Here is a 26,066-nt window from a genome sequence, read left to right on the forward strand (position 1 = left end):
CCCGATTCCCAACAGCAACCCGTCGAGTCCCCGATTTGTAATTCTACAGTACAATGTAATAATGATGAACATATTATTGTACACCGCTCCGCTTCGAAGGACCGACCTCTCCATCCAGCGTGTCCAAGTGGGAAGTGGGGTTTTGGTTATTGTTACAAAACATTACAAACAAGGGTTCGCCAGCAACGGGTATTCTTCCTCCTCACACACCAACCCCCCCCCCCCCCCCCCCCCCCAAAAAACGCCGGAGCCATGCGAAAAAAAGTAGCTCCTCCCGTAAATAGTAAGGTAGGGATACTGACTGCCCTATCCGAACTCTTTATTCAGAACCCAAAACTATCTAACAGCGAGCTCGACTCGGGCTCCTTGAACACGCTAGGCGCCGGCTTGTGCCCCCCGGACTGCATGTCCATCGACAATTTGGACACCGGTAGATCGGCGACGACGAGCGAAGAGCGCCGGCGTAGCATGGAGCGCATATCCGGGTCGCCGCCAATGTCCTTGGATGCTGTAGGTGCGGGGAGAAGGAATTCCCAGTTGCGGACTTCGAGCGGTCAGTAAGGAGATGCAGGATTGGCGAGGAGGGGCTCATACCGAGATCTAAAGCAAGCAGATCGCAGCCCATACGATCGTACAATCGGGCGTTGTGTATCACGAAAGCCCATTCCACCTTGGGCGTTATCTTTGAGGCGCCACGAAGCGTTTGTAGCGTCTTCTGCCGGAGCTGGGCATAGAGGACGACCAGCGCGGGGTCATCGGTGAGGAAGAGTTTAGATTGGAGGTCTGGCGCCTGGGGGGTCTCCAGGAGCGTGTAGACAGGCGACTGTTGATATTAGTGACAGATACGAGAGATGATGGCCCGGGAACCTCACTATCAGTGCTCTCACAGACATGTCTCTTCTGTGAAGCATCCAAAATGCCCACGATGCCAGCCACCGGTTACCCTCCTGGGCAGCTAGAGGCAGGACTTTGTCGGTCAAGAGCTCCTTCAGTACAGGTCCATTCTCGCCTTCGTAGACTCGGGTGACTGCGATCGCCAACTGAAGATCTTTGAGTTGGTTCAAGATGACGCTGACAGCATCCCGTAGACAGTCTGCGAGGAGGAAAAACGCTGCTGCATACTCTATCACCGAGTCAGCAGCATCGAGATAATCGTAGACTATTCACCTACCATGTCTATGCTTTCCAAGGAGAGCATACGCATTCTTCATAGCCGCAGTCTTCCACTTCTTCTCATTGAAATTGTTCGAGAGAAGCCGCAGAGTCGCAACCTGTTCCCGGTTCCAGCCAGCCATACGCCACAGTCCTTGGAGAACCGTTTTCTTTTTGAGAGCAAGATAGTACAGAGTACAATCCTGCGGGTTCTTGAAGTCGCTTTTCGTGTACTCATTCCGAGCAATGACTTCGAATTGAGCTTTCTGAAAACATGTTAGCCTCCAACTGGAAATATTCGGCGCAGTCATACTAGTGCGGTAGAATCCGTCATCCACATGAATATGCCACTCTCGCGTGCATGCTCCCAGAGCATTTTGCTGTGGAACTGCCGATTCACCATATCTGCCAAGATATCCTGACTGTTGCTATGGTACGCCCAATTGATCTCCCGCCACGAAAGTCGAACTTCATTCGCACGACCACGGTGCAGAATATGTTGGCGGAAGAAAAGCATGAACCGAGCAGCATTGTCGTCCATTGAGCGACGCTGCTTCTCGACAATGGCAACGCACTCGACGTTGTCAGCAAGAGTAATTTGCTCTTGTCTAGAGAGTTGTGGTAGTGCAATCTTCGTTAGCTTTTCGTTGATCGCAGCTGCGACGCTCTCGGTCACCGTCTCGGCCTCCTCCTCATCATCTGAAAAGGCGCCGAAAGATTTGTTCGCTCTGCTTATAGCTGTGGAAGATGATATCACCTATCAAAATTAGCAATGCATATCCCCAAGTTTTTGATCATCTCACATCGTTGTTCGTATAGAATTCCTCCAGATCCATGCCTAGATGACTATCAATAGCGTCACCCTCGACATAGTACTTTAAGGTCTTGTGCAAGGCAAGGAGCACATGCTGAACAGCCATACTCTTCCCAGCCAGCGTGCACTGGCCCAAGAATTGCGGATGGTACACAGGAAGCGGTCCATTGAACCTCGTGACAACTTCGAATAGGTCCCAAGGCTGCTTCCGAGGAGGGAGTCCAAGACTCAACACCGCAGGAGCTGAGTGGTCCACCTCTTTGCCAAAGACGAAGACTTGGTTGCCAGCACCAATAATGAGATTGCCGCCTCCGAGCCAAGTAGAGTCCCCAATGGGATGAGGCGTGAGATCTCGGATGTTGAACTCTCTAATCGAAGCCCATGCTGGCCCCTTATCGAGGTAATCGAAGCGCATCTGAGCAAGCAGGATGACTCTGAAGCGAAAACCTACAGCAAGGATCGACTGGTCATCTGGCGTCGATGTCCAGTCAAGATCTTGTATCGTGTCTTGGGATGCGAAACTCTGCGAGAACTCTAGCTGAGCGCCTCGGACATCCCAGATGGTCAGCTCTGACTTCGTTGAATCTACAAGCGCAGCTTTGCGTATGGAGTTCGCGCTTGCTAGCGATGGCCCTGAAATGCCAGTCACTACCGAGCATGTTTGCAGCCATTCTACTTTCTTTGCTTCAAGGTCAAGTCTAGCAGTCCACGATCGGATCACTCCAGAATGAGTATAAGAGAGTGCAATATCTCTGGCGAAAGTGTCCAAGAACCCAGACATCACTGGTGGCGAACCAGCCGGGTCGACTGGAAGCACATACGCCAGATCATCGTCCTCCCCCAGATCAAACTGGCAGAACTCTCGGATGGACGGCTTCGAATCGCCATTGGTAGCTGTACAGCTCTTACCGGCCACAGGCAGTCTCATCTCCCAGATCACACCTTTCATCTTCGAGGTGATTGTAGCCACATGGGCTACAAGACCATCATTTTCCGCCTCTGGCAACATCAGAATGCAAAGAGGCTTTCCGGCGAGCGAGAACTCGCAGCTGGCTAGCAGAGTTGCTTCCAGAGACCGCGTATCCCATAATGCGATTCTCTCGTGATGCAAGAAAATCACAAAATTACCCTTTCTCAGCACACATATTCTGTGGACATGATCCTGCTCAGTGACCAAACTTTGCCTGAAAATCGACGCTCCACCCTCGCGATCCATGTGCTTCCACACAATGCTTTCATTGCCGTCGGTCCTTGAGACGACAGCTTGTCCGCCGACATTCCGCACCATCTTCTTGATGCTAGCAGAGTGTCCGGTCCAGATGGCTTTCGACACCAACCTCTGTTTTTTGCGAGAAGGGTCGAACAGCTCGGCCACATTACTCTCGAAATACTCGATCCTGCCATCGAAGTGGTGGACTAGGATATTCAGACCTGCGCCAGATTTGTTGCAGAAATTGTAGAACTGGACATAACTCGCATCATCTTCCAAGTCTTTCGGAAGTCCCAGATTCAACCCTTCCAAATGCGCAACATTGAAAATGCTCGTCTTCTGCCGTGCTTTGATCCCCACGTTCTCGAGTCCCCATGCAGACATATTCCCGTGCTCATCTAGCACCACACATATCTCAGGGCTCCGATTCGCAACCTCGATCAAGTGAGAGAGAGCATGGTCCTCGCGACCTTCAGAAGCTTTCGCCTGAACCGCATGCTCCGTCGCCAACATAAAATCTCTCCCGTCAATAACAAACGCGAATCGTAGGTTCGACTTCTCCGCCAACCCTCTCGGTTGTATCGATTCCTCCAAATCAATCTTTCCCCAGAGCTGCAAGTCTTGCGAAGCGTGCGGGTCAGTGACCGCCCATATCCTCAGCACATTGTCCGCGCACATCGTATAGAGCACATTCTCGATCGTCTGGTCGGCGTGGTACGGCCTCCTCCAGTGCATGCCCGTCACCGTGGCAGGGTGAGGCAGGTAGCTGAAATCGAAGCGCGTGTCGTCTGCGCCGAAGGATAACCTCCGCCAAATCTTGACCAGACGGTCGTATTTTCCGGTCGACGCGACGTAAGCGGAGTCGTAGGAGAACTTGGCGATTTTGACCGCATTGGCTGGCTCTTTCTTCCAGATGGGGGTCGGCGTATCTGCTGTCGCGAAGAGGGTCAGCAAGGAGCTGCCAACGAGCAGCTCTTCTGCGACACCCCATGATAGCGTCGTCGCGGAATCTGTCGGGGGTCCGTCGATAGAAAAGCTGTGTTGGAGAGACCACTGTTACCAGTTAGTGATTGTTCCGAAGATTGGTACCGCAAATGCCTCTGCCGACCTTCAGAGCGTCTTCCCCTTGCCCGTAGGGCTTGTAGACACGGATTTTAGGCCCAGCACACGTCGCTATCTTCCCAGACGCCTCGTCGATAGTGATCGCATCGAGGTGGTCCTCGTCATCATCGTAGATAGTTTGCAGGAGGGACTCGGGCCCGGCGAGCACGACGAAGGCATTTCCGGTGATATATGCCTGGACACGGATGAGCGTTTCAAGTCCCTCAAAATTTCAATAAGCCTGATCTGTAGAGGTTTTTTCTTACAATCAGTCGTCTGTCCTGCCAGTAGCACGTACAGACAGCTTGCAGCTTCGCCCGTGGCTTTCCTGGAAGCACAGCTCGCATAACTCTCAATTATATGATCGCGTCGTGGCACATCCTTCGTAGATCTGAGATATTGGTTGTATCTGCCGGCATGTCAGGTCGGCAATATTCTGTGGTATTTAATCTTAGGGCTAAGTTAGAGTTGAGAAGGGCATGTTAAGTTGAATATCGGATGACCGACGCCTTGTGCAACTGGAGCTTTGAATTGGGAAAGGCTGACGTGCTTGAATGAGACGAGGCTGAACAGAGACAAGGAGATGCTCCTCTAAGATTTTCCCTCGTTCATAATATATCTATATATTTACATTGATCTATCTACCCAGAAAAGTAAACCCTACTCATTAGTGACAGTTACTTCACAAGTCCACAAGTCCTTCTGTACTGAAAGTTTATTTATTCAATTACCCAAGTAGAACGCCTGGGTATCTCTCTGTTTCCTTCCTCCAAAAGCAATGTGCATTGAAGAACCCCTACAAATTCAAACCAAAACAACGCCTGGGCATCTATCTATATCTGCCCATTTCCAGCATATCCAAAACCAATGCAGTCGAACCTGTGCAACTCCAATACAAAACGCCTGGGTATCTCTTTCTTCCGTTCTCCAAAGCAAGTGCATTTGATCCTATGCAGCTCCCCCCAAAAACAAAAAACGCCTGGGTATTTCCATCTCTTCTTCCCATAGGCAAACAAGTGTCGCAGAGAACCAGACTCCGTTCGCTGTGTCCCCAGTCTCGAATCAATCCATAATTTCGGGTTCGCATGCATCATTAGCCTCCAGACCACTGTGCCCGCAACTTTTTTTCAAAGGGCGTAGACAGAGGGGCTCTCGGCGTCGTAGAGTATTTCGCGGCCACGGCCATCACTCTCTGTGATCGTCGGGACCTGGAAGGCGTACTCAGATACCCGGGGATGGGCGTCGATGCGGCTCCTCCTCCCTCATCCAGTCCATTCACCCACTCGTTCATCTCATTCTCGTCCCCAAAGTCGGACCACGCTTCAGCTCGCTCTGTAGCTCCTAACTGAGCGGGCTCCGCGAATCCTACTTTCCGCCTGGGTAGAGGTCGCCGTTCGAGAGCGGTGTGTCGCCAGTATGTGAAGATCTTCCTAAAATTCTTCTTCGCGTTCTTCTCGCGGATTTCAGCCGCGTAGTTGGAATGGGCTCCACGCTGCAAAGTTTGTAGACTCCACCGCTTGACAGCTCGGCTCGTTTGACTTTCCTGGTATGTGAGCACTGCTTCTGTTTCAAGAGCCAGTACCGCATCCGTCCGTCTCCTCCAGGCAGTGAAGTGCTTCTTCAACACAGTTTCCCGCCATAGCGATTCGAGTCCCGCAAGCGCCTCAGCATTGCCTTTCCACCGGTCAAAGATATCCATCCCAATAATAATATCTTTGTTGTGGCGGACCTCGGCTGCTTGTGCTTGGAGACTGGAAACCTGTCGCGCTTTTTCGCGCCATTTTTCGAGAACGTTCCTTGCCAGATTGATCTTAGCCGTTCTCCGAACCTGTATATAGGCGAGTTTCCGCTTCTCTCTTTTCGCAGCTTCCGTGGAAGCTTTCCATTTTTTGAGGGCCTTGGTGGTCGCAAAGTAGTATTCGGCAATCCGCGATCGCTGCTCCAGCTCCTGAACATGCTCGAGTTGTGCGGACCACTTCGAGACTACTCCTTGAGTCAGACGTGGGTTGCGGAATTCGACAGCGGCAGCCTCAAGCTGCTGTTTCGATGCCATCCGTGCATTCCAGCACTGGAGAACGGCATTCTGTCTCTTTCGAGCCACGAATGCCTGAGCCATCGCTTCCAAATCCACAGCCTGCTCGCTCGACGCTTTCGATTTCTCCTTCCAGGCTTGTAGGGTACTCTGAAGTCGTCGACGTGCGAGAAGTTGTTGGGCAAGCTTCAGTTTCTCCTGCACATTCCACTTGTACAGGGCCTCTGCTGCAATCCGACGATTCTGCCGAGCGACTACTATCTGAGTCCGATGCTTAAGGCGCCAGGCTGTCAAGGCTTCTCGCAGTATCCTCGTTCGATCGACTTCAGCAGCCTGTTTTTCTAGGCGGGCACGGTGGGCCCAAATCCGGAATGAGTCTTGTAGCCTTCGAGTGGCCACGTTCGACATCACCGTAAATTTGGGCTGCAACAGCTGTTGCTCTCGACGCCATATTACGAAAGAACCGGTAAGGAGGGTGTGGCGATAGTGTTCTTCGGCTTGCTGCTCCTGACGCCTGCGTACCTCTATCTGATTCTTCCAGACCTTCAACTTGTTCCACATGAGATCGAGCCGCGCGCTCTCCTCTGCAGTCCTGCTTCTCTCCCAGTTGTTGTGTGAGACGACGATCCATTTGAATAGCGCTCGGCGCTTCGCTCCCTCCGCCCACAAAGCTGTAGCTCTGTGCTCCGATACCTTCCTCGCCCACTGGTCATAGACTTTCTTGACCAGATTATCTTCATACATCTGCACAGCAGCGGTGTTGTCCCGTGCTGTTTCCTCACGCTTCTGTACCCATTTCGAGAAAAACTTCTTCAAAACATGTCTCCGTACCTTCATCTCATTGACAGCTGTGATCTCTTTCCAGGCATTGAATACCCGTGTCCTAACAATATGTCTTCGGGCAACAGCTGTACGTTCGACTTGCTCGTTAGCAGAGTTGGACCAGTGGTTGAATGCTCTCTGCAGCAATGTGGTGTTTCGAGCTTTCGTAGCCTCTTCTTCAAGATGAGCGTAGAATTGTTCCTCATCCGTAGATGTGTGTTTTTCCAGATACTGAGCACGCCATTGATCGAAAGCGGATCGAAGGAGCGATCTCTTGTCGTGCCAATTCGCGACCCTGTTAAGAATCTTGACATCCTCTTGCAACTGCAGAGTTTTGTGTCTCCATTGCCGGAAAATCTGTCTCGTGAGGTGGCGTGCGCTTTGCTGTAGGACCAATGATGCTTTGATCTCCAGCAGATTCTCGGGTTGATGGGCTGGCTGCTCATCGTGTAGTAACTCGCGTGTCTCTTCGCCAAAACTAGAAATAAAACTCGTAAGATTACGGTCCCGATGATCATCCTCAGAAGAGGGGTCCAAAGGGTGTACTGACTGTGAATAATGTCCGCGACCAGTGGAGTTCGATCGGCCACGGCGTCTGATTCGCAAACTCGCATGAGTTGAGACTGATCTCCCTCGACTCCTGCCGCGCAACTTGGGTGAGCGCGCATTGAGCCAGAGTCCAACATTATCGACAGTATCCTCCTCCTTATGATTGACCGGTGCGCGGTTCTTAGATGGTGCACGGATGTTAGATCGGCTTGCAGGCTGTCTAAGTTCCTGCAGTATACCCTGCGAAGTTCCAAACTCGGATCTCGCATTCCCGATAGTTGTGAATGAGTTGCGTCTTGGCGTAATTGGTGTTCGCTGGTCGATCCCCAGATCCCAAGCCGAGCTCTCTGAATTGCGCCTGCGCTTTGGTGAATTCCCAGCCGCAGGCGCGTCGCTACTGGTGTTGTTCGAGACGTCAAGCCCATGCTGCGACTGCTCGGCCTGATTGTACTCCCCTTCTGTATTATCATTATCATCATCCCCGTGGTCGAACTCGATCTCAATTCCCATCCGGGCGAGGATCTCTTCAAACTTCTCGTAGAGGGTGCCTGCCCCGCGCAGGCCCCCAATCTTGAATAGAACGCGCGCATAGCGGCTATCATGATCTGCATTAACGCCAATCCGAGGCAGAATATCGTAGTAAGCGTTAAACAACGCGTTGGTTGGCAACCTTTCGCGTTCTGGGAGTCCGGGCAACAGCTCTTGCGCCAGCACGACGATATCGTGCAAAAGCGCCACATCTTGTTACCACGGTTAGTCAGAGGCGCGGGATGATGGAGAGCAAGACTTACCTTCGTTGCTGTAGTATGGGTCTGCGGTTCTGGGGTGAATTTGTCCGGTGCTGGATTGGGTTGGGCTTCCTGATGGAGGCATTTAGAAAGAGGCATCCGGGGAAATCATCCAATGGAAACTTTGCTTGATGGGAACGGGTCGCGTAATGCAAGAGATTCAGCAAAGGTTTTTCGCAAAGCGTAGCCGGTGGTTTGTGGTGAGCAACAAGTCCGTGGTGGGAATTGTGAGCGTTGAACGCGTCTCTAAATAACTGTTTTCGCGACGATCCAAGCTACGGGTAGCTTCACCGCTAGCCTGCAAGTTCATTGGTAGATCACCCGATCCGAGCTTCATCAGTGTCATTGACCTCGGATCAACTTCAGATGATCCCAAGACAACAAACATGCCTTCTCGAACGCGACCCATTGAAAAGTTCGCGCAAGCAGCTGCGAAGTGCTCGGCGGAGGTGAGAACCACATGCACCCAGAAGCAAGGGCAGTCAATAGCTAAATACAATACAATACAGGCTTCAGTGTACGGCAAATGCATAGTAGCGGACTACAATGCAGTACACAAGGACAAATGTCTCACAGAGTTTTTACGTCTGAAGAACTGCTATATTGTTCGTTACAGTTTTATTTTACTTTTCGTTCATTGCTTATACACAGCGTAGGCTGCCGCAAAGAAACCTTGACGCCTCGAGAAAGGGAACAAATCTACTTAAGTGATCCCAGGACACGTACGTAGACTATAGGACATTATAAGGGACTATAGATCTTTGTGATTTTAAGAGGCCTACATCCGGTTCATTGTTCATAGCTTCAGCAATCTCAGCAAAAACAAAGCTTTCGAGATCTCCTGCTCCTCTTCCAAGATAACACCTGCCTCAGCCTTGTCAGGATTAGCATCCGATTTCTCCGTTACTACGTGATGATCAATTGGCCGGCGCAATGCTTTCTCAATAGTGCTCGATTGACTCGCAAAGGCATTGGCAAGGCCAATGTTCTCAGGATCAGACAGGACTTTGTACTCCATCTTCACATCGTCTGTGGGCTGAAGTCCGGCCTTCTTTCGCAGTCGCTGGACACGGTTGATGATCTCTCTCGCCAATGCCTGGTCTGCGAGTTCTGGGTAGATCTCTGCATCGAGGATAGTGAGGACATCATCATCTGTGTTTGTCTCCAGTTTCTTCGACGACTCATCATCTTTCAGGCCTCTCTTAACAACGAGGTCTCCGTCCTCGAGCGCAATACCATCAACAGTAATGGTCTTGTCCAGTACAAATTTATGAACTTGGTCGCTCGTCAGTCCTGGAAGTGCCTTCTTGACTTTCTGAACATCCTTCTTCAACTTCTTGCCGAGAACTGGCCAGTCGGCAGTCACGCTGTATTGGACGTTGTATTTTGCCTCGTCTGAAGAAAGCACCAACTCTTGGATGTTAAGCTCTTCAGTGATGTAGCCTTCTAGCGATCGAACATCATCCAAGTAGACGGAATCTGGGTGGATAACAACTAAGCTCTTCAGAGGAGTCTTCAGACCGATGGTCCGACGTTCTCTCGATACTCGGGCCAACTCGATGACCTTTTGCATCCTACCAACACGACGCTCGATTTCCTCATTGAAAAGTTCTGATCGGACATCTGGGAATGGTAGGAAGTGAACACTACGAGGGTCCTCTGCCTGAAGATCTTTGGGAATATGTGGCCGTAAACGTTGGTAGATGGTGTCGGTGATAAACGGGGTGAATGGAGCGAGACCTTTGACGAGAGTGAAAAGGACTTCGAAGAGAGTGTTGAGTGCGTGTTTGGTATCGGTGAGCCCGAGCTCTCCCTTTAGACGCTTTCGGTTGAACCGGATGTACCAGTTGGTCGTGTTATCAATGAGACCCAGAAGTCTGGGGACAACAGTGTATAGGCGATAACCTGGATTGAGTCAGTATAGGCAAATAATGAAATGGAAGATGTCTCCTACCAGCCATCTCCTCGTTGACGAATTTCAGCAGACTTTGACAGCTCGCCAGAATCCATCTATCCATAACATTTGTATTGGTAGCCTCGGCAGCGGGGTCGAAGCAGTAGTCAACGTTCTCAATCTTCTTCAAAAGCGCAACTTGGCCTTCGAAAAACTTGTAGCTGTTCCACAGCGGCAATAAGACCTTGGCGACGACTTCCTTAACGCCAGCCTCCTTGAATCGGAGTGGCTCGGCGCGTACAACAGGTGAATTGATCAGGTACAGACGCAGCGCATCAGAACCATATTTCTCCATGACAATAGCCGGATCGGGGTAGTTTTTCAGTCTCTTCGACATCTTCTTTCCGTCTTCGGCCAACACGATTCCATTTACAACACAATTCTTGAAAGGCGATACTCCGAAAAGATGTGTACCAATCACAAGCAGCGTGTAGAACCAACCTCTCGTCTGATCTAGACCCTCAGCGATGAAATCTCCAGGGAAAGATTTCTCAAGCTTGTCCTTGTTCTCGAATGGGTAGTGCTGACTGGCGTATGGCATACTTCCGGACTCGAACCAACAATCGAAAACCTCTTCAATGCGTCTCAGCGTGCCCTTGCCCATCTTACTCGGGATAGTGATGTTATCAATCTTGTCGCGATGGAGATCAGTCAGGTCGCCCTCGTAGCCACTAAGTTCCTTGAGCTCGGCAATGCTGCCAATGCAAACCTTCTCTTCGAAATCATCGCTGACCCAGATTGGGATCGGAGTTCCCCAATATCGGTTGCGGGAAACATTCCAGTCGCGCGCGCCACTGATCCAGTTGGCAAATCGCTTCTCTTTGACGAATGATGGTACCCAGTGAGAATCTTCGATGTTGGTCAACATCTGAGGGATGATCTCTGGGATTCTGATGAACCACGACGGAACGGCTCTGTAGATCAAGGGGGTATCGGAACGATAGCACATAGGGTAACTATGTTTGATCTGGGAGTCCGCGACGATTCTACCCGTCCCCTTCAAGTGTTTGATGATGGCCTTGTCGGCAGCCTTGACGTGCATGCCTTCGAAGTCGCGCACCTTCGACGTGAACAGACCTCTCTCATCGACTGGATTTGGGGGTGGGCGCTTTTCAGATATGACACCATGATCTATGGCAACATTGTAATCTTCCTCTCCGAAGGCGGGTGCTTGGTGTACAATCCCCACACCACTGTCGTCCGTAACATAGGTCGCATTCAGAACTCGAAATCCGTAGTCCTTGAACTCGTCGTAGAAGTAATCGAACAATGGCTCGTACTTCCATCCAAGCATCTCACTGCCTTTGATCGTCGATAATTTCTTGAACTTGGCTTTCTTGACATCCTTGTACACAGTGCCTAGCAGCTTTTCCAGGAGGATGAAGTTCTTTCCGGAAACCTCGTCGTGTATCTTAACGTACTCAAAGTCGGGGTGCGCAGCCAGACCCGTATGGGAAGGCAGTGTCCAAGGAGTAGTTGTCCAGGCCAAGAGACATGTATTCGGATCCTCCAGCAGCGGGAAAGAGACCACAACGGCTGGATCAGTAACGTCCTGGTAATTCTGGTTCGCCTCGAAATTGGACAGTGCCGTAGTAAGGGCAGTCGAGTATGGCATGACCCGGTATCCCTGATACACCTGGCCTTTCTCGAAGATGGACTTGAACACCCACCAGGTCGACTCCATGAACTTCGGGTCCATCGTCTTGTAATCGTTGTCAAAGTCGATCCAGCGTCCCAGGCGGTCGATGGTCGCCCTCCACTCCGCAGAGAATCTCATGACGATAGCTCTGCACTCGGCGTTGTACTTCTCCAGACCTAGCTCCATGACCGCAGCCTTGCCCGTAATCCCCAGCTTCTTGTCAATCTCGTGCTCGATTGGCAAGCCGTGTGTGTCCCACCCAAACCGTCTCTCTACGTGGAACCCCTTCATCGACCAGTATCTCGGAATAATGTCCTTGATGGTGGAAGCCAGGAGGTGGCCATAATGGGGCAAGCCGCTGTATATTGTCAGTATTGCAAATACCTCGCCGTCGCCTTCCAGCATGCGGAAAGACCTACGTAGCGAAGGGTGGCCCATCGTAGAAGGTATATAGCGGGCGACCCTCAGAGAGCTGTAGCTGTCTTTGGAACGCGTCGATTTCCTTCCACAGCTTGAGAACGCTCTCCTCCTCCTTGGGGAAGTCGATGCTCATGTTTTCAATCGGCGGCCGGTGTGCAGCGGTATCGAGTATTCTGGTACACCGGAAGGTGAAGAGGGCCGAGTGACACTGCGACGAGTGTTATCTCAAGTTTGTGGTGTGTGTGAGAGAGCCCACGAGACGCAAGACGGAAAATTGGGTAGGTTGGTGTTAAACGAGTTGTGACCCCGCGGTAATTTTTGACTCATTTTCGGAAGGGTCGCTTATAGCTGGTCAGCCTTGTGGAGGGGTCCGTCACAAATTCGAATCCTTGAAAACTTCTCCAAATACTTCACAAGGGAGCTCAAAACACCAGGAGATATCGAAATCGAATTGATTAGTCCAGTATTAATTGAGATTATACAATAATTGCATCTTCGCTCAACGACTCGGAGGAGACGGCCAACACCAAAACACCATCGCTACTACCGGTACAGGTACCTAACGAAACCTACAAACTCCTCCCTCTCTCTATCCCGGGCTGCTTCTATCGTACACTCGCTACCACGACCATGATCAATTACTTGGAGGGAATCTTCGGCATCTCCTCAACAGGCGGCTTTTGGCTCCTCTCATTTTTGCACAACCTAACCATCGTCCATCTCGCCCCCCTTCTTCCCTTGCTTGAGATCCTGTACGACGTTCTTACGAGGCTTCTGCGCCAACCGCAACTCCTCTCTCTGCTGCGCGAACACCCTCTCAAGACTCTCTCCCCTCTTCGTAGCCTCCACAGCCTTCTCCGCCATCTGAATATTCTCAAAGGCTCCATCATTCCTCCAAGTCTTATGCTCGCGCATCGCCTTGAGTCTCCCCTTCAATCCATGCGACCGCTTCTCTTCCATGATAGCCCATACCTGCTGTACCACATCCCAGCCATGGGTGACCATCTCGGACGCTCTCTTGTTTTCTTTTTCATCCAGGGCGCTGAGATCGCGCTGGCCTTCCATGATTCGTGCTTTTCGAATGAAGTTGGTGGGCTGTTTGCCTTTGACAAGCTCTTTATGTATACCTTTGAACGTGTAGCCAAACGGTCCAAAGATCGCTGCGAGGTCTTTGAGGACGAATCCTGTGAGGCCCATACCAACGCCTTTGACGAATCCAATGGGTCCGCCATCACGGGCGCCTTTACAGGGCTGGGTAACGAGACCAGTAAAACCGTCGTAGATGCCAAAGGTGAACTCTTCTCCAGCAGCTTTGAGACCAGACTTGATTCCGGTGATGCGAGTAGGTCTGTAGCTCTGTTAGATCTTCAAATGCAGTGCTGTATAGGGATCAGGGCTTACCTTCTCACTGTCTCGTCACCATACAGACGAGGAGCATTATGGAAACCTTGGGCGATAGCAAGAGTAAGATCCATGGGGGCTCGAGCTATATGCTCCGCCGTCTTCCCAATTCCCAATCCAACATGCTTCCCAGCCTCGACAGCAGCGTTTTCATTAGGGTCATCAGACATAACTGAATCTGCGTCGTTTTCTTGATGATGTTGAGATTCACCCCGACCCTCAAGCTTCTGCGATATCGGCTCGCCGGTCTGGGAGTGCTTCCCAAGATCAGGGCCACAAGTGACCTTCTCCATGCCTGTACCCGGAGCCTTGGAGGCTGGTATAGCATCACCCATACCCACATCAGTCGGATACTCATTCTCCGTGCCCCTAGGCTTCCCATTGACTTGCGCGTTGTCGTTCCCTTTGTTGGGATTTTTGTTAATGGTATCCTGTTTCGGGGCGCCGTTCATCTGGCCAGCACTATTCTTTCCACTACCAGCCTCCGGGGACTTGAGACCAGCCTGCTCAGACTTTCTACGCTTCTTCTGAGCATGCTTTGCCCGTCGTTTGGCATTCTTGGCAATCTTGAACGGCACACTGCCAACGCCTGTAGCAATACCCGTCACAGTCCCCATGATGGCCGTCGCTCCACCCGTAAGCGGCTCTCCGGGTCCTTCAAAGTCATTCCACTCACTGTGTCGTATCAATCTCAACTGCTTCCATGTGATTTTCTTCTTCTCCACAAGGAGGTCTGCCGCCAAGGCACTTAAGCGTAGACTCGTGCCCTTGAAAGACCAGACTGCTACTCGGTCCTCCAGGATGGAGCAGCGCATCGAGTGCTCGCCTCTAAGCACAAGACTGCGGTGGAAGGATGTCACGGCGTTCTTGGAACCGTCTCCTTCTTCCTCGATATCCTTTGCAATTTTCTCGGCTGCTTTGCGTGCTTTCTCAGTCAATAAGAATTTAATACCTTCTGCGAGCTTGTCGACAGTTAGTTCCTTGTGAGGGACGGGATCAGGCCCTGCCCCTGCTTCGCTCATCATTATTCCCCAGAACCTAAAGCACATCAGCCAAATATACACTTACGAGAAAATAGAGTCAATGAGTTACATCTGATCTCCAAAAAATGGCACAATCATTGCCGGCTTCCCACACTTCAGCCCAATAGCCGTCGTTCCAGCACCACCATGATGAACCACAGCAGAGACCCTTGGAAATAACCAATCGTGGGGGGTGTTCTCAAGCATATACACATTATCAGGTGTATTATCATCACCCAGCCCACCCCACCCCTTGGAAACAAGCGCTCTTACGCCCGCCTTCTCCACAGCCTGAAAGATCATCTTGGTGAACTTATCAGGCTCATCAACTACGATTGAGCCAAATCCGATATACACTGGTGTTTCTCCGGCCTCCAGGAACTTGACGAGATCCTCCGGTGGTTTGAATGACGAGGCCAAGTCGAGGAACACGAAACCAGCAATGTCGATTTCTGGTCCCCAATCCTTGGGCTTTGGTACGAGTCCTGGGCTCCAGAGGTATGTGTAAGGCACTTTGAGACGGTACAGCTGGCCAGGCGCCCACAGCGTGTTGACTGGCTCAAGACCCAAAGTCTTGATGCGGAACGCGTTGACCAAGTCTCCCAATCCCTGCCAAGTCATCATCTCTACTAGAGGGTAGGACATGAAATTCGCGTATCCAGTATCGACATTCGACTTCTTAATATTCGCCAGCGGGTGCGGGAAGGCCTGTGTAGGCGTATACGGGAATGTGAACATCAGATGCAGCGGGATGCCTAGTCTCTCCGCACAATGTATATGCGCAAAGGAGGGTGGATTAGCGATAATGGCGTCCGCGACAAATGGTGCCTTGGCCCCCATCATCTTCTTGTTGTTCATATCCTTCTCGTCGTCTGTGGCATTGATGCAAGCTCTCCAGAAACCCTCAAACATTTGCGCCATCTGCTCCCTGCGCCGTCCAACTTCCCCTTTCTTTAACGTCTCCATCGTAGGTATCATACCCGGATTCTTTACCATGAACGCCATAAGCTCCGCCGGATCTCCTCCCACCGAGAAGAACTCAAGCCCCGAGTCCTTCTCGACAAACTCCTTGAAAGCAGGATGAGTGGCTATCCGTACTCTATGTCCATATTCCTTGAGGTTCTTCCCCAGCTTTAAGAACGGCTGGATATCACCCCGACTCCCAATAACCATGACAACGATATTCAGCTTGGGGCGCGGCACATCCGACGAAGTCCTCGCGCTCGAAGTTTCAGACGCAGTCGTACCCCTACCCCTTGCATCCGCCATCCCATGATCGCCCGCAACGTGCTTGAGAAACGTCGCTCCCAGCGCCTTGGCCAGATACCCCCGATTGCTCGTCTCATTCACACTGATATTCAGCCTCCCATCCTTCTTGGACACCTTCCCCTTCGTATTGAAATCTTCATTGCCCACCTTGAACCGCGAGTATGAGTCTCGCTTGGTGCTCATGCCCCTCCTTGGCTTCCCGCGCTTCTTCTTGGGCTTTTTCTCATCGTCGCTGCCGTCGTCGTCCGAGGAGCTACTGGTTGCGGAGTCCTCATCGACGGGGCTCTGCCAGGTACTTTTTTTCGCCGAGAAGGAGGTCGGGTATCGTGTCAAGCCGGGCGCATCCCACATCGGCGCGTTGACGACCCGGTCTGTCTGCCATTTCCGGGACATGGCCGGTCTCGCAACTTCGCCGAACGCGAGCTGAGAATCGTCCTCGTACGGATCATGGTCTGCAGAATCAGCAGCATGCGCGGGCACGCTGCTCCGCCTCGCCCCTATATCTGAGGCCATGATGAACACTGGTTTGGGGGCAGGGAGGGATGTAAGTGCAGTAGAGGAGAGAGAGAGAGAGAGAGGAATGAATGCCAGGTATGTTTGCACGCGACCAGGAAATATGAAGCAGCAGGCTGCAGGATCGACCATGCAAACGAAACGATGAATTAGGAGAAAATGGAAAAGGAAAGGGAAACGAAAAGGGAGCTGCGGTAGGAAGTGACTGATGCTCTCGCCGTCACCGACCGCTTACCTAGGTAGCTCTGACTAAACAACTACCGGGTGTATTTTTTCTCTGGGGTCCTGGCGCTAGGTATGAATGAAAGTCGCGACGCGATGTCGTCACTTATCTCAATATTTTGGGCGAGACCGAGGCCAGACCGTTCGGATTAGTCGTGGGTGGGGCTGAATATGGATGGGCTGGCATTGATTGGCTGCGGGAAGCTCCTCCTACTCCACGGGTTCCTGTCGATCACCATGTCGTGTAACAGGAACGGGACAGAGCCTGCACGGGGTGAGCAAGGAAATGCAAATTTGGTGAATGGAAAAATCAATGAACCGAGAGTGGATTATGTTCCCAGCTGGCTAGGAATTTTTTTCGTGAATGTCAAAATTCAGATACTCCGTAGAAGAAGGATTGCTACACTTACGGATGAAATCTGGGCACGCCGCAAAGCGCCTCGCTAGGAGTCTTAGCTCCAAGCTAACCGAGTCAATATTTACTAACAGAGCAACCCGATATAATTCGGGTGCATGCTTTGGTCCTGCTATTCTGCTCCCGAACAGTAAGTAAGGGAGGCCACGTAACGACATAATAATACATCCCGCTAAGGAGGCTCCAAGAAAACAACAATATTCTCCGTTGCCTTCCTGAGTTACACGACTCAAAGTTCATGTTCCCAATCTACCCTCGATGAAGGTCAACCACATAGAGCGCCATCTAGTAGATAATCGCGTCCTCCGCTGGCGTGATAACATGGCATCCACATCTTAGTTCCTGCGTCCAACTCGCCACTCGTCAGGCTCAGGCGTCGACCTCAAATTGCCACCCTCATTCTGGGCATCTCTGGCACCCCAAAGTCGAGTCTCGGCATTATTGAACCTCACACCATCAACCCAACTCTGTTCATCATCTCCATTCTCTCTGCCTCCGTACAGGCCCTGGAAGCCCCCCTGCGTCAAACCAATGGGCGACGGTGGTCGGCCACCTCGCATAGGCGTATAGAACGGCACCTGGCGTCTTCGGTAGATGCCAGCCATACCTTCCCCGTCACTGTTGTTGATAGGGGCACCACGTCTAGCCACGGCCCGGGTCACTGGTGCCGTGTACGAGGGATGGTATCGAGATTGGTGTCTCGATTCCGGTAAGTTTGCTGGGGTTTGGGGCTGTATATCGGGAGACAAGGCATCGTTATAAATTTGGTATGTTCGCGACGGCGTCATAGGACCCAGCTCGCCTGATACTTCACGACTTCGTTCGTGCCGCGGTGTTGGCGAGGCTGAAGGAGAGGTTGTTTGGGGTGAGCCCTGACGACTGAAAGGTGAGATGGTTCTGAAGTTATTGATCGTCCGGCTCATAAGATTGGAGAAGCTAGGTCGAGACCCAGACTATTTTTGAATTAGCCTGCACTGACTGCATGCTCGTAGGAAGATTTCATACTGGTGGGCTCGAATCTGGGCCCTGAGCCTGCTCTCTTGTCCGGCCCGAGGGAGGACTGTGATTCCGCTGTCCAGAACCGACTCGGACTGGTGTAGTTGACGAACTTCTGATCGGGCTTGCAGGAAGATTCCCCATCATGGGATCATGGGTTGGCGACGATGGGAGTGATTCAGCCCTCGAGACGCTACGAGATACGGTCGAGAAGGGTGGCGGTAAAGGTAGCCTAGGAGATGAGAACAAGAACGTATTCCTTCCATCGCCTACATCACCTGGAAGAGCCGTTGATTCATGTTCGTCCGGTATCTCATGAGATCCTGGAAAGCCGGATGATTCAGCGGAAGGGTTTCTGGAGCTCTGTAAGGAACTTCCTCTCAGATCATCGTGAAGGTTGACCTCGGCTGATCCTCGAGCTATGCCATTACTAGAGCTAGAAACCACGCGCTCTTGTTCGTACGCCGCACTCGATCTCTCTGACGAGTCAAACGAGAAACTGTTCGTTTGGTGTCTGAGTGTACGAGTCGAGCTCGTCGGCCCGCCAGGACGAGGTGGACGCCTAGGGGGTTGAGAAAAGAGGATACTTGGCGTGTGGTGATGAGTTACTCGGGAGGCAACATGCGGAGTGAGATTGGAAGTCGGACGACGTTCGGGAGAGGTCGATGCATTCTGAGACAGGAACAGAGGCGAGCGAGGGAGTGCTCTTGGACGCAGCCTATGCGAACTGGGAGGCTGTAGTTGTTGAGTGGTAGAAGCATCGTTGGGCGCTGTGCGTGGTTTAGCAACGTAAGTAACTGATGAGGGCTTTGGATCATACTGAGGGGACTCTGCGTCGTGTCATCCACAACACTTCTGGTAGGGGTTTCAATGAAACCGCCGTAATAGAAATCATCCTTCGATGGTGAGTAGACTCTGTGAAGATCATGATGAGCGTTCTCGGGAGATTGATCCAGTCTTACATTCACATAGCCATGTTCATCGCCCTCTAGTTCTATTACGGATAATTCTTGTGAGCTGGTCGATGATGCTTGCGAGGGCGACCGGATCACGAGATCGCTAGTCAAGCAAAGGCTATTCGATGTATCTGGGGAGACTACCTCGACCGGTACAGTATCCGTAGAGCTTGGTGTAGGGAGGGTGATCGTCTTCCTGAAGTCGTTCCCTTCTGGCATCGAATGACGGCTTCTTTGGCTTTGAGGGACCCGGCCAGTCCCCCCCTTATCGTCGTTAGACGCGCGAATTCCAATGCGAGAAAACTGGTCGCTGATATTGATATTAATGCTGAAGCTGATGCTGCTTGTCTCGCTGCATTTCTTTCTACGCCTAGCCTGTTGTCGCTTCTCGTAATCTCTTACGTCACTCACACCCAGTTGAAGTGCTGAGGGCGGTAAGCGAATCATTATGAGTGTTCTGCAATGCGAATGAGGTTTTACAAAGACGCAAGTAAATAGGAAAAAACTGGACAACGGGTCGAACAAGAGAGGGAAAAGAGGGGAGGGAGGGAATCCATTGCCTCCTCAGTTGCCTCCTCAGTTGCCTCCTCAGTCGCCGGCAAGTGCGGACTCGGCTCTTTTTCCACACGGCAGTCCATGTTTGGAAGGAACGACGAATGTTCGACTACCAACGGCTTCCTGAATCCTGACTATGAGAATGTGGTGATAGAGTTGGATAGTCGGATGGCCTCTGCTCGGGTGCTGGTGGGTGGTGAGTCCAACAGGTACGTAAGCATAATCCAACGTAATCCAGCGGAATGCGCTAGTGTGTGTTACTACCTAGTATTACTATTTGTAGTAATCTTAGTATTGCTAGTATTATTGATTGCTTCTAACTTCTTTTAGCTGTTACTGATTACTAGTGTAGCTGTTGTTACTAGTGTGACACGTGTCGCTGTGTTGATTAATCGCATATGTATTAATAGGCCGGGCTCGTGGCTGACTCGCTGGGCCCGGCCCCTACTATGATTGACTAGGTAGGTAGGTAGTAACCTGACTACGGAACTGGCTAAGTACGGTAGACAATGGCCGAATGACAATCATAGGTAACAATCATAACAATTATTACAATTTCTCTCATATTTCCATATTTCTCTATCCTCCGAGATATGAGGTTGTAAGAGACAACAGAGGTTATCCTGCCCTGCCCTGCCCTGCCTGGTCTTATCCTGTCCTGTCCTGCCCTGCCCTATTGTTGCCCCTATACGATCAGGCCCGGATTACACTGCACAGCACTGGGCTCGTCGATCGACCTCCTTCCCGTAAGCTACCTATTGCACTCAATTCCGCACTCCGGGCATGAATGATACTGACTTCAATAAAGTGCTCGGATAGAGTGTGTGTGGTATATGATCCTTTGTCTATTATTATTATTATTATGGTACTGTATCCGCGAGTGGGCCAGGGTACGGGGAATTAATCATTGGCACCACCTCCACGACTGCTGTTGCTGTGCTGTAACTGCTGAGACTCCCCGCGGCGACAGCCATGAACAACCACCATCTTCACTCTCCGGGTGGTCTACGAAGTACGTTACTCTGCTCTCTTTGCCCTTGACTCGACCCTCTATATCATTGCCATACCATTTCACACCATATCATACATACCCTTCCCTACTACCCCTTGGTCCGCCATCTGCGGTCCCAGCCAGCCCAGACCAGACCAAACCGTCTGGATGTGCATGGGGATTATCCCCCTCATCCCCCGACCTCATCTCCTGGCCCGACCTGGCACTGAACTCAGTGCTGATTTCTGTGCTCACAGTTGCGAACCCCGATGATGCGTCCCCGGGAACATCTCCAGACTTCCCCACATACTCCTCCCTGAGTCTAACACCTGCCTTGCTCGAACCCTCACGAACTACCGACGACGAGGTACCGAATCCGTCCACGATATCGCGAGAAGTACGGTCATCAACAGACCCACAGTCTCAGTCTCTGTTTCAGTCTCGGAGACGCTCTCTTTTCAACATCTTCCGCCGTGGAGATTCCTCCGGTGATACCTCCCCGCCATCACGACGTCCGGCCCAGATTCTCGAGCCACAGCCCAGCATCTCAAGGTCGGAGTCTAGCAGCAACGAGTCTTTCAAACCCAGGAAGGACAACCTGGCACGAGCGGCAGCGGTCAAGGCACACCGCCAGAGCATGCCCTTGAGCCATCAAGCACAACAACAAGCACAGTTCCATACATACCAGCCAAGCGTAATGCAGAGCGGTAGCAGAAATTACCCGCCTGCAGGATCTTTGAGGCCTGTCTCCGGAATCTACTCAGCGCACCCACCGCCGAATGCGATACCCACCCGTGATCCCGGCTCTTACAGGATACGGAATGAGTCTCTCAAGTCCTCGATCTCGGAAACGGGGACAAGAAGCGATTCGCGATCAGTACACATGCCCTCAGGTGTGCCCTCGAGGGAGCTGAGCCATCGGGACCGATCCTACAGCCAGAAGAGCCCCCTACCAGCTGGAAATGTGCCGGCACCACCAAGACGCAGCTCGAGGGGGATGGGTGGAGGTCATACCGATGGTACCCCTAGCGCATCGAGTTCCCCTGCGCCCAGATACGACCTCGAGGGAAACCTGGTGCCCAGCAGCGAGGAGTGGAAGGATAAAGGAGCAGCTGTTGGCGTAAGAGAGGAGCTCGATGAAAGCGGGAAACTCGTTTTGAGGCAAGTCAAGAAGGGGGTCAGGGATTTTGTGTTTGGCCGAACCCTGGGAGAAGGCTCATACAGCACGGTCATGTTGGCTACGGATCGGCAAACCTTGAAGGAATATGCAGTCAAGATTTTGGACAAGAAGCACATCATCAAGGAGAAGAAGATCAAATATGTGAATATCGAAAAGGACACGCTTAATCGATTGATAGAACATCCAGGGATCGTTCGGTTATACTACACATTCCAGGACGGCTCATCTCTATACTACGTTCTGGATGTAGCGAGTGGCGGTGAGCTGCTCGGGGTTTTGAAGAAGATTGGGTCGTTCGACGTGGAGTGCACGAGGTTCTACGGAGCTCAAATACTGGATGCCATTGAGCATATGCACAACCGAGGGGTCATTCATCGGGATCTCAAACCGGAGAACGTTCTGATGGATGACCAGATGCACATCAAAATCACCGACTTCGGGACAGCCAAGCTGCTACCGGACCCGAGGATACCCAAGGATCCCACGACATCATACGAAACGACGGGCGAAGAAGAGGAGTCCAACCGGGCTCGATCTTTCGTTGGGACTGCCGAGTACGTCAGCCCTGAACTCTTGACAGACAAGAATGCATGCAAAGCTAGTGATCTGTGGGCGTTTGGTTGCATCATTTACCAGCTCCTGACAGGACGCCCCCCTTTCAAGGCTGGTAATGAGTACCAGACCTTCCAGAAGATTGTGGGTTTGGAGTACGAGTTTCCACCTGGCTTCCCGCCCGCTGCTAGGGACTTGGTGGAGCGTCTGTTGGTTCTCGACCCCCAACGACGATTGTCCATTGAACACATCAAGAACCACGAATTCTTTGACGGAATGCAATGGGGCCGCCAACTCTGGAGACAGAAAGCACCAAGGCTAAAGCCTTATATCCCCGCCACTCAGGAGGCCCCTCTCATAAAGCTTGGTAGTCACTCAAACGCCCCACAGCCGATTTCGACCTCTCGAGGCCCAGCGGGCCCCGGCTCTTCTAGTGGCAGTTCACGACCACAACCAAGAGTCATCACCGAACTACCTCCCCCAACCCAACTTGATATTGAATGGTCTCCCGTCTTGACGAGGAACAACGAGCGGATCTTGAAGCTTGGAAACCTGTTGGTTGTGTCGACGCCTCTACCTCATAGCCCGAGCTCTCGGAATGGGGACCACGATGGCCATGAGAAGAGTAAGCTGTCGAGATTCTTTGGTGGTAGTAATACCAAGAAGAGGGCCAGACTCGTGATGGTCACATCGAGCGCACGTATCATCTTGGCTGCCGCCGGAGGTGATGAGAAGAAGACCAAGTCAGAAATCTCGCTTCTGGCTTCGGAGTGCACGTGGAGGACGCAGATCGATGCCAAGGGTCAAGAGGTGTGGTGTGTTGACACGGTACGTTTCTCGCCCCATTCAACTTCTCGCAGGGTTAACGACTTCCAGCGTGGTACGCATTACACGTTCGAGGACTCGAAATCCTCCGTCAGCACCGGTGATCCATCCAAAAGTTCGGCTCAAGAATGGATCGAGTCCATCGAACGGGCAAAAGACATGGCCTTATCCCAGAGCATGGTCGGCTCCTACAGCAGCGAAAATGGCTTCGACAACATGGGTTCATCTGTATCGAGTCCCAGCAGCACCATACCGGGGGGCTCCATCTACCCCGAAGGCTTTAGCATCTCCGACCGCGCAGCGCGGCATCATTTGACAAAAAGCCAAGCGAGCTTGAATGAAGAGCCAACCTCGAAGAAGCACCACCGCTTCAGCAAACGACAGTCCAAGAATGGCCTCTCCACACCATTCTAGACGGCCACTCTCACTTTTCCGATTCATGAACAATAATATAGGGAGGGAGGCACCAAGTATAGGGAAGCAATTGGCCGAATTGCCACACACATACAAGACTTCTCCTTTGTCTCGCATTTGGTAGCGCGGCGTCGGTCTTTTCTCGGGATCACTTCTCTTGCATCCCTTCATACCCCTATGAACGGGCATCTTACGGATTATTAGGATTCTTCCAAACTTTCTCTGGGAGCTGCGGGCTCTACAATCACGGAAGTGAACAGGGTGTTAGATGGAACGGCAGCCGAAACCGTTGCGTATCTCGCATTTGATTGGGGGTGCATCACAGCACAAACAAAACGTTCTCTGTCTCTCTGCTCCTCTTGGCTAGGGCGATGTTTTGTTCTTTTTTTCTGTCTGGCAGGATCGGGATGGATCGGTGGTCTTGATACATTACCGATCTTTATATATAACATATTTAATTGTCTACTCCTGAATTGCGTTTCTCCTGTCCCGTCTTGCAGAGGCTGAAATTGGAACGGGTAAGGGGGGTGGGGGGGAACTCGGGTAAGACGTGGACCGCGGGATTTTGTTGGACTGTAAATTAAAGATTTGAAATATTGATCAAGCCAACTACTGTCCAGAGTACAAAAGTTTCGCGTCTTTGCTCGTTTCAATACATTTCCTAGTAGGAGATGTGGGTCGGTCCTCCTTTCAAGCTCCAAGCCCACCCACCCCCCTCCCCCCCCGTCTTTTTTTTTGTCCTTTTCTTCAATCTTATTCGTCACGTCACTTCGTCACTTTGGCCTATCTCACTTACGTGTATGTCTGCTTGCTTTGCATCTTAGTTGTAGATACCATACTCGCTTAAGCTTTTTTTTATCTATCCATTTACCCTTCTATCCTCATTTATCCTTCTATCCTTCTATCCCGATTCTGTCCCATTCCCATTCCCATTCCCATTCCCATTCCTGTTTTACCCCATTCAGCACGGACGAGCCACTCCCTTACGGCAAAGGGGCAAAGCCCGGCGCTCCACGAGTTCCTTTAATCCCCCAATGTTCCCAATTAATCGACTCGTTCGTCGCCTCGATCAGCCCCACTTTCGATTTGAAGCATCTGGCCTGTATATCCAAAGAGTCGTCATTCGCCGCCTCTATCGGAACAACCATCAGCAGATGCCAAGGGGAAGCGTGATTCCACGAGAAGCGCAGCGCCTTCGCCGGATCCTGTACCAAGTACGTTTCCTCGATGAAGTCCACGATGACATCGTCTTCCGCGCCCCACAGGTCCACCTTCTCGGGCCCCCTATGGAAACTCCTTGTTCTCTCGTACGATCTCGGAACGTATACTTTGCTTATGCCTCGAAGCTTCTCCTCGTTCGCTTCGATGGCACAGTACCACATCCCTTCTCCACCCATCAGATTCCCCGGGTTGTTCACTATTTTTTGCAGAAAAAGAATTTCATCAGTCTCCGCGTTGGTATGTCATATGTGTGTGAGGAACGAGATCTGGGTATTTGAGACTCCGATTCAGAATCAAGACTCACTCGTGTACAGGCCAGCTCCTAATTGGTTGTAGTTTTCGTCTTCATCTATCTCTAAGCCTTTGTTCTCAGACAGGCGCTGACCCTCTTCCTGTCATTTTTCGCGTAGGTGATTAGTACCTTTGAGCTTTACATATACGTACATATATATATATGTACGAAATATATATGATCAATCAAGAGTGAAAAACTTACCTCGGTTAGTGTTGCGTAGCCGATGACAATTGCTGCGTGAGCTCTACTGAAGAGAGAGCTCAGGGCTAGCGAGATGGCGAAGAGAGACTTCGATCGTAGCATCTCGTATGTATGTATTTTGTTTTTGTCGTCTGTAGTAAGTCCCTCCCTCTGATGATGCTGCGGGACGAGGAAAAGAGAGAATAAGCTTGCCAGAAAAAGGAAAATAAAAAAATAAATAAGAAGAGAATGATGATGATGATGATGAATTTGAATCTGAATCTGAAGCAAGATGAAGAGATTCTGAAGAGATGCAAGAAAGCAAGCAAGTAGGAAATATATATATATATATCTCTCTCTCTCTTTTCTCGTTCCTCTTCTTCTTTCCCTATTTTTTTTTTCTTCTTCCACGATCATATTGTGAGATTCCTACCGAGGCTATAAATAGATCGAGAAATGAACCGAATAAAGGAATAAATGAACGAATCAACGAGTGAACGAGTGAATCGTGCGGCTAAGAATAATCAGCGCCCCACGGGTTTGTAATGACCATCGTGAGTGGAGCGTACGTACCGTCC

The 26,066-nt window shown here is 51.3% G+C and overlaps 7 protein-coding genes across 7 annotated transcripts; 1 reads left to right on the plus strand and 6 right to left on the minus strand.

Moving 5' to 3' along the window:
• Window positions 1–323: 323 nt before the first annotated feature.
• L3040_000169 (uncharacterized protein) lies at window positions 324–4,624 on the minus strand (the record flags this gene model as incomplete). Its single annotated transcript, XM_007295194.1, has 8 exons — window positions 324–544; window positions 595–823; window positions 873–1,123; window positions 1,172–1,418; window positions 1,466–1,909; window positions 1,956–4,229; window positions 4,285–4,473; window positions 4,544–4,624. 8 exons carry the CDS (start codon window positions 4,622–4,624, stop codon window positions 324–326), a joined length of 3,936 nt encoding a protein of 1,311 aa, XP_007295256.1.
• A 746-nt stretch (window positions 4,625–5,370) lies between these two features.
• Window positions 5,371–8,553, minus strand: L3040_000170 (uncharacterized protein; the record flags this gene model as incomplete). Its single annotated transcript, XM_066155045.1, has 3 exons — window positions 5,371–7,609; window positions 7,682–8,420; window positions 8,472–8,553. 3 exons carry the CDS (start codon window positions 8,551–8,553, stop codon window positions 5,371–5,373), a joined length of 3,060 nt encoding a protein of 1,019 aa, XP_066013107.1.
• A 711-nt stretch (window positions 8,554–9,264) lies between these two features.
• L3040_000171 (uncharacterized protein) lies at window positions 9,265–12,614 on the minus strand (the record flags this gene model as incomplete). Its single annotated transcript, XM_066155046.1, has 3 exons — window positions 9,265–10,373; window positions 10,423–12,419; window positions 12,481–12,614. The coding sequence occupies 3 exons, from the start codon at window positions 12,612–12,614 to the stop codon at window positions 9,265–9,267; spliced, it is 3,240 nt and encodes a 1,079-aa protein (XP_066013108.1).
• Window positions 12,615–13,186: 572 nt separating this feature from the next.
• L3040_000172 (uncharacterized protein) lies at window positions 13,187–16,686 on the minus strand (the record flags this gene model as incomplete). Its single annotated transcript, XM_007295197.2, has 3 exons — window positions 13,187–13,829; window positions 13,883–14,920; window positions 14,975–16,686. The coding sequence occupies 3 exons, from the start codon at window positions 16,684–16,686 to the stop codon at window positions 13,187–13,189; spliced, it is 3,393 nt and encodes a 1,130-aa protein (XP_007295259.2).
• A 972-nt stretch (window positions 16,687–17,658) lies between these two features.
• L3040_000173 (uncharacterized protein) lies at window positions 17,659–19,722 on the minus strand (the record flags this gene model as incomplete). Its single annotated transcript, XM_066155047.1, has 3 exons — window positions 17,659–18,276; window positions 18,329–19,089; window positions 19,140–19,722. 3 exons carry the CDS (start codon window positions 19,720–19,722, stop codon window positions 17,659–17,661), a joined length of 1,962 nt encoding a protein of 653 aa, XP_066013109.1.
• Window positions 19,723–20,802: 1,080 nt separating this feature from the next.
• L3040_000174 (uncharacterized protein) lies at window positions 20,803–23,792 on the plus strand (the record flags this gene model as incomplete). Its single annotated transcript, XM_007295199.1, has 3 exons — window positions 20,803–20,842; window positions 21,079–23,381; window positions 23,430–23,792. The coding sequence occupies 3 exons, from the start codon at window positions 20,803–20,805 to the stop codon at window positions 23,790–23,792; spliced, it is 2,706 nt and encodes a 901-aa protein (XP_007295261.1).
• A 983-nt stretch (window positions 23,793–24,775) lies between these two features.
• Window positions 24,776–25,611, minus strand: L3040_000175 (uncharacterized protein; the record flags this gene model as incomplete). Its single annotated transcript, XM_007295200.1, has 3 exons — window positions 24,776–25,209; window positions 25,318–25,405; window positions 25,510–25,611. The coding sequence occupies 3 exons, from the start codon at window positions 25,609–25,611 to the stop codon at window positions 24,776–24,778; spliced, it is 624 nt and encodes a 207-aa protein (XP_007295262.1).
• Window positions 25,612–26,066: the final 455 nt, after the last annotated feature.

The sequence above is a fragment of the Drepanopeziza brunnea genome (genome assembly GCF_022702325.1).
Source record: "Drepanopeziza brunnea f. sp. 'multigermtubi' strain 214-2 chromosome Unknown ctg1, whole genome shotgun sequence".
Classification (NCBI taxonomy): Eukaryota; Fungi; Ascomycota; class Leotiomycetes; order Helotiales; family Drepanopezizaceae; genus Drepanopeziza; species Drepanopeziza brunnea.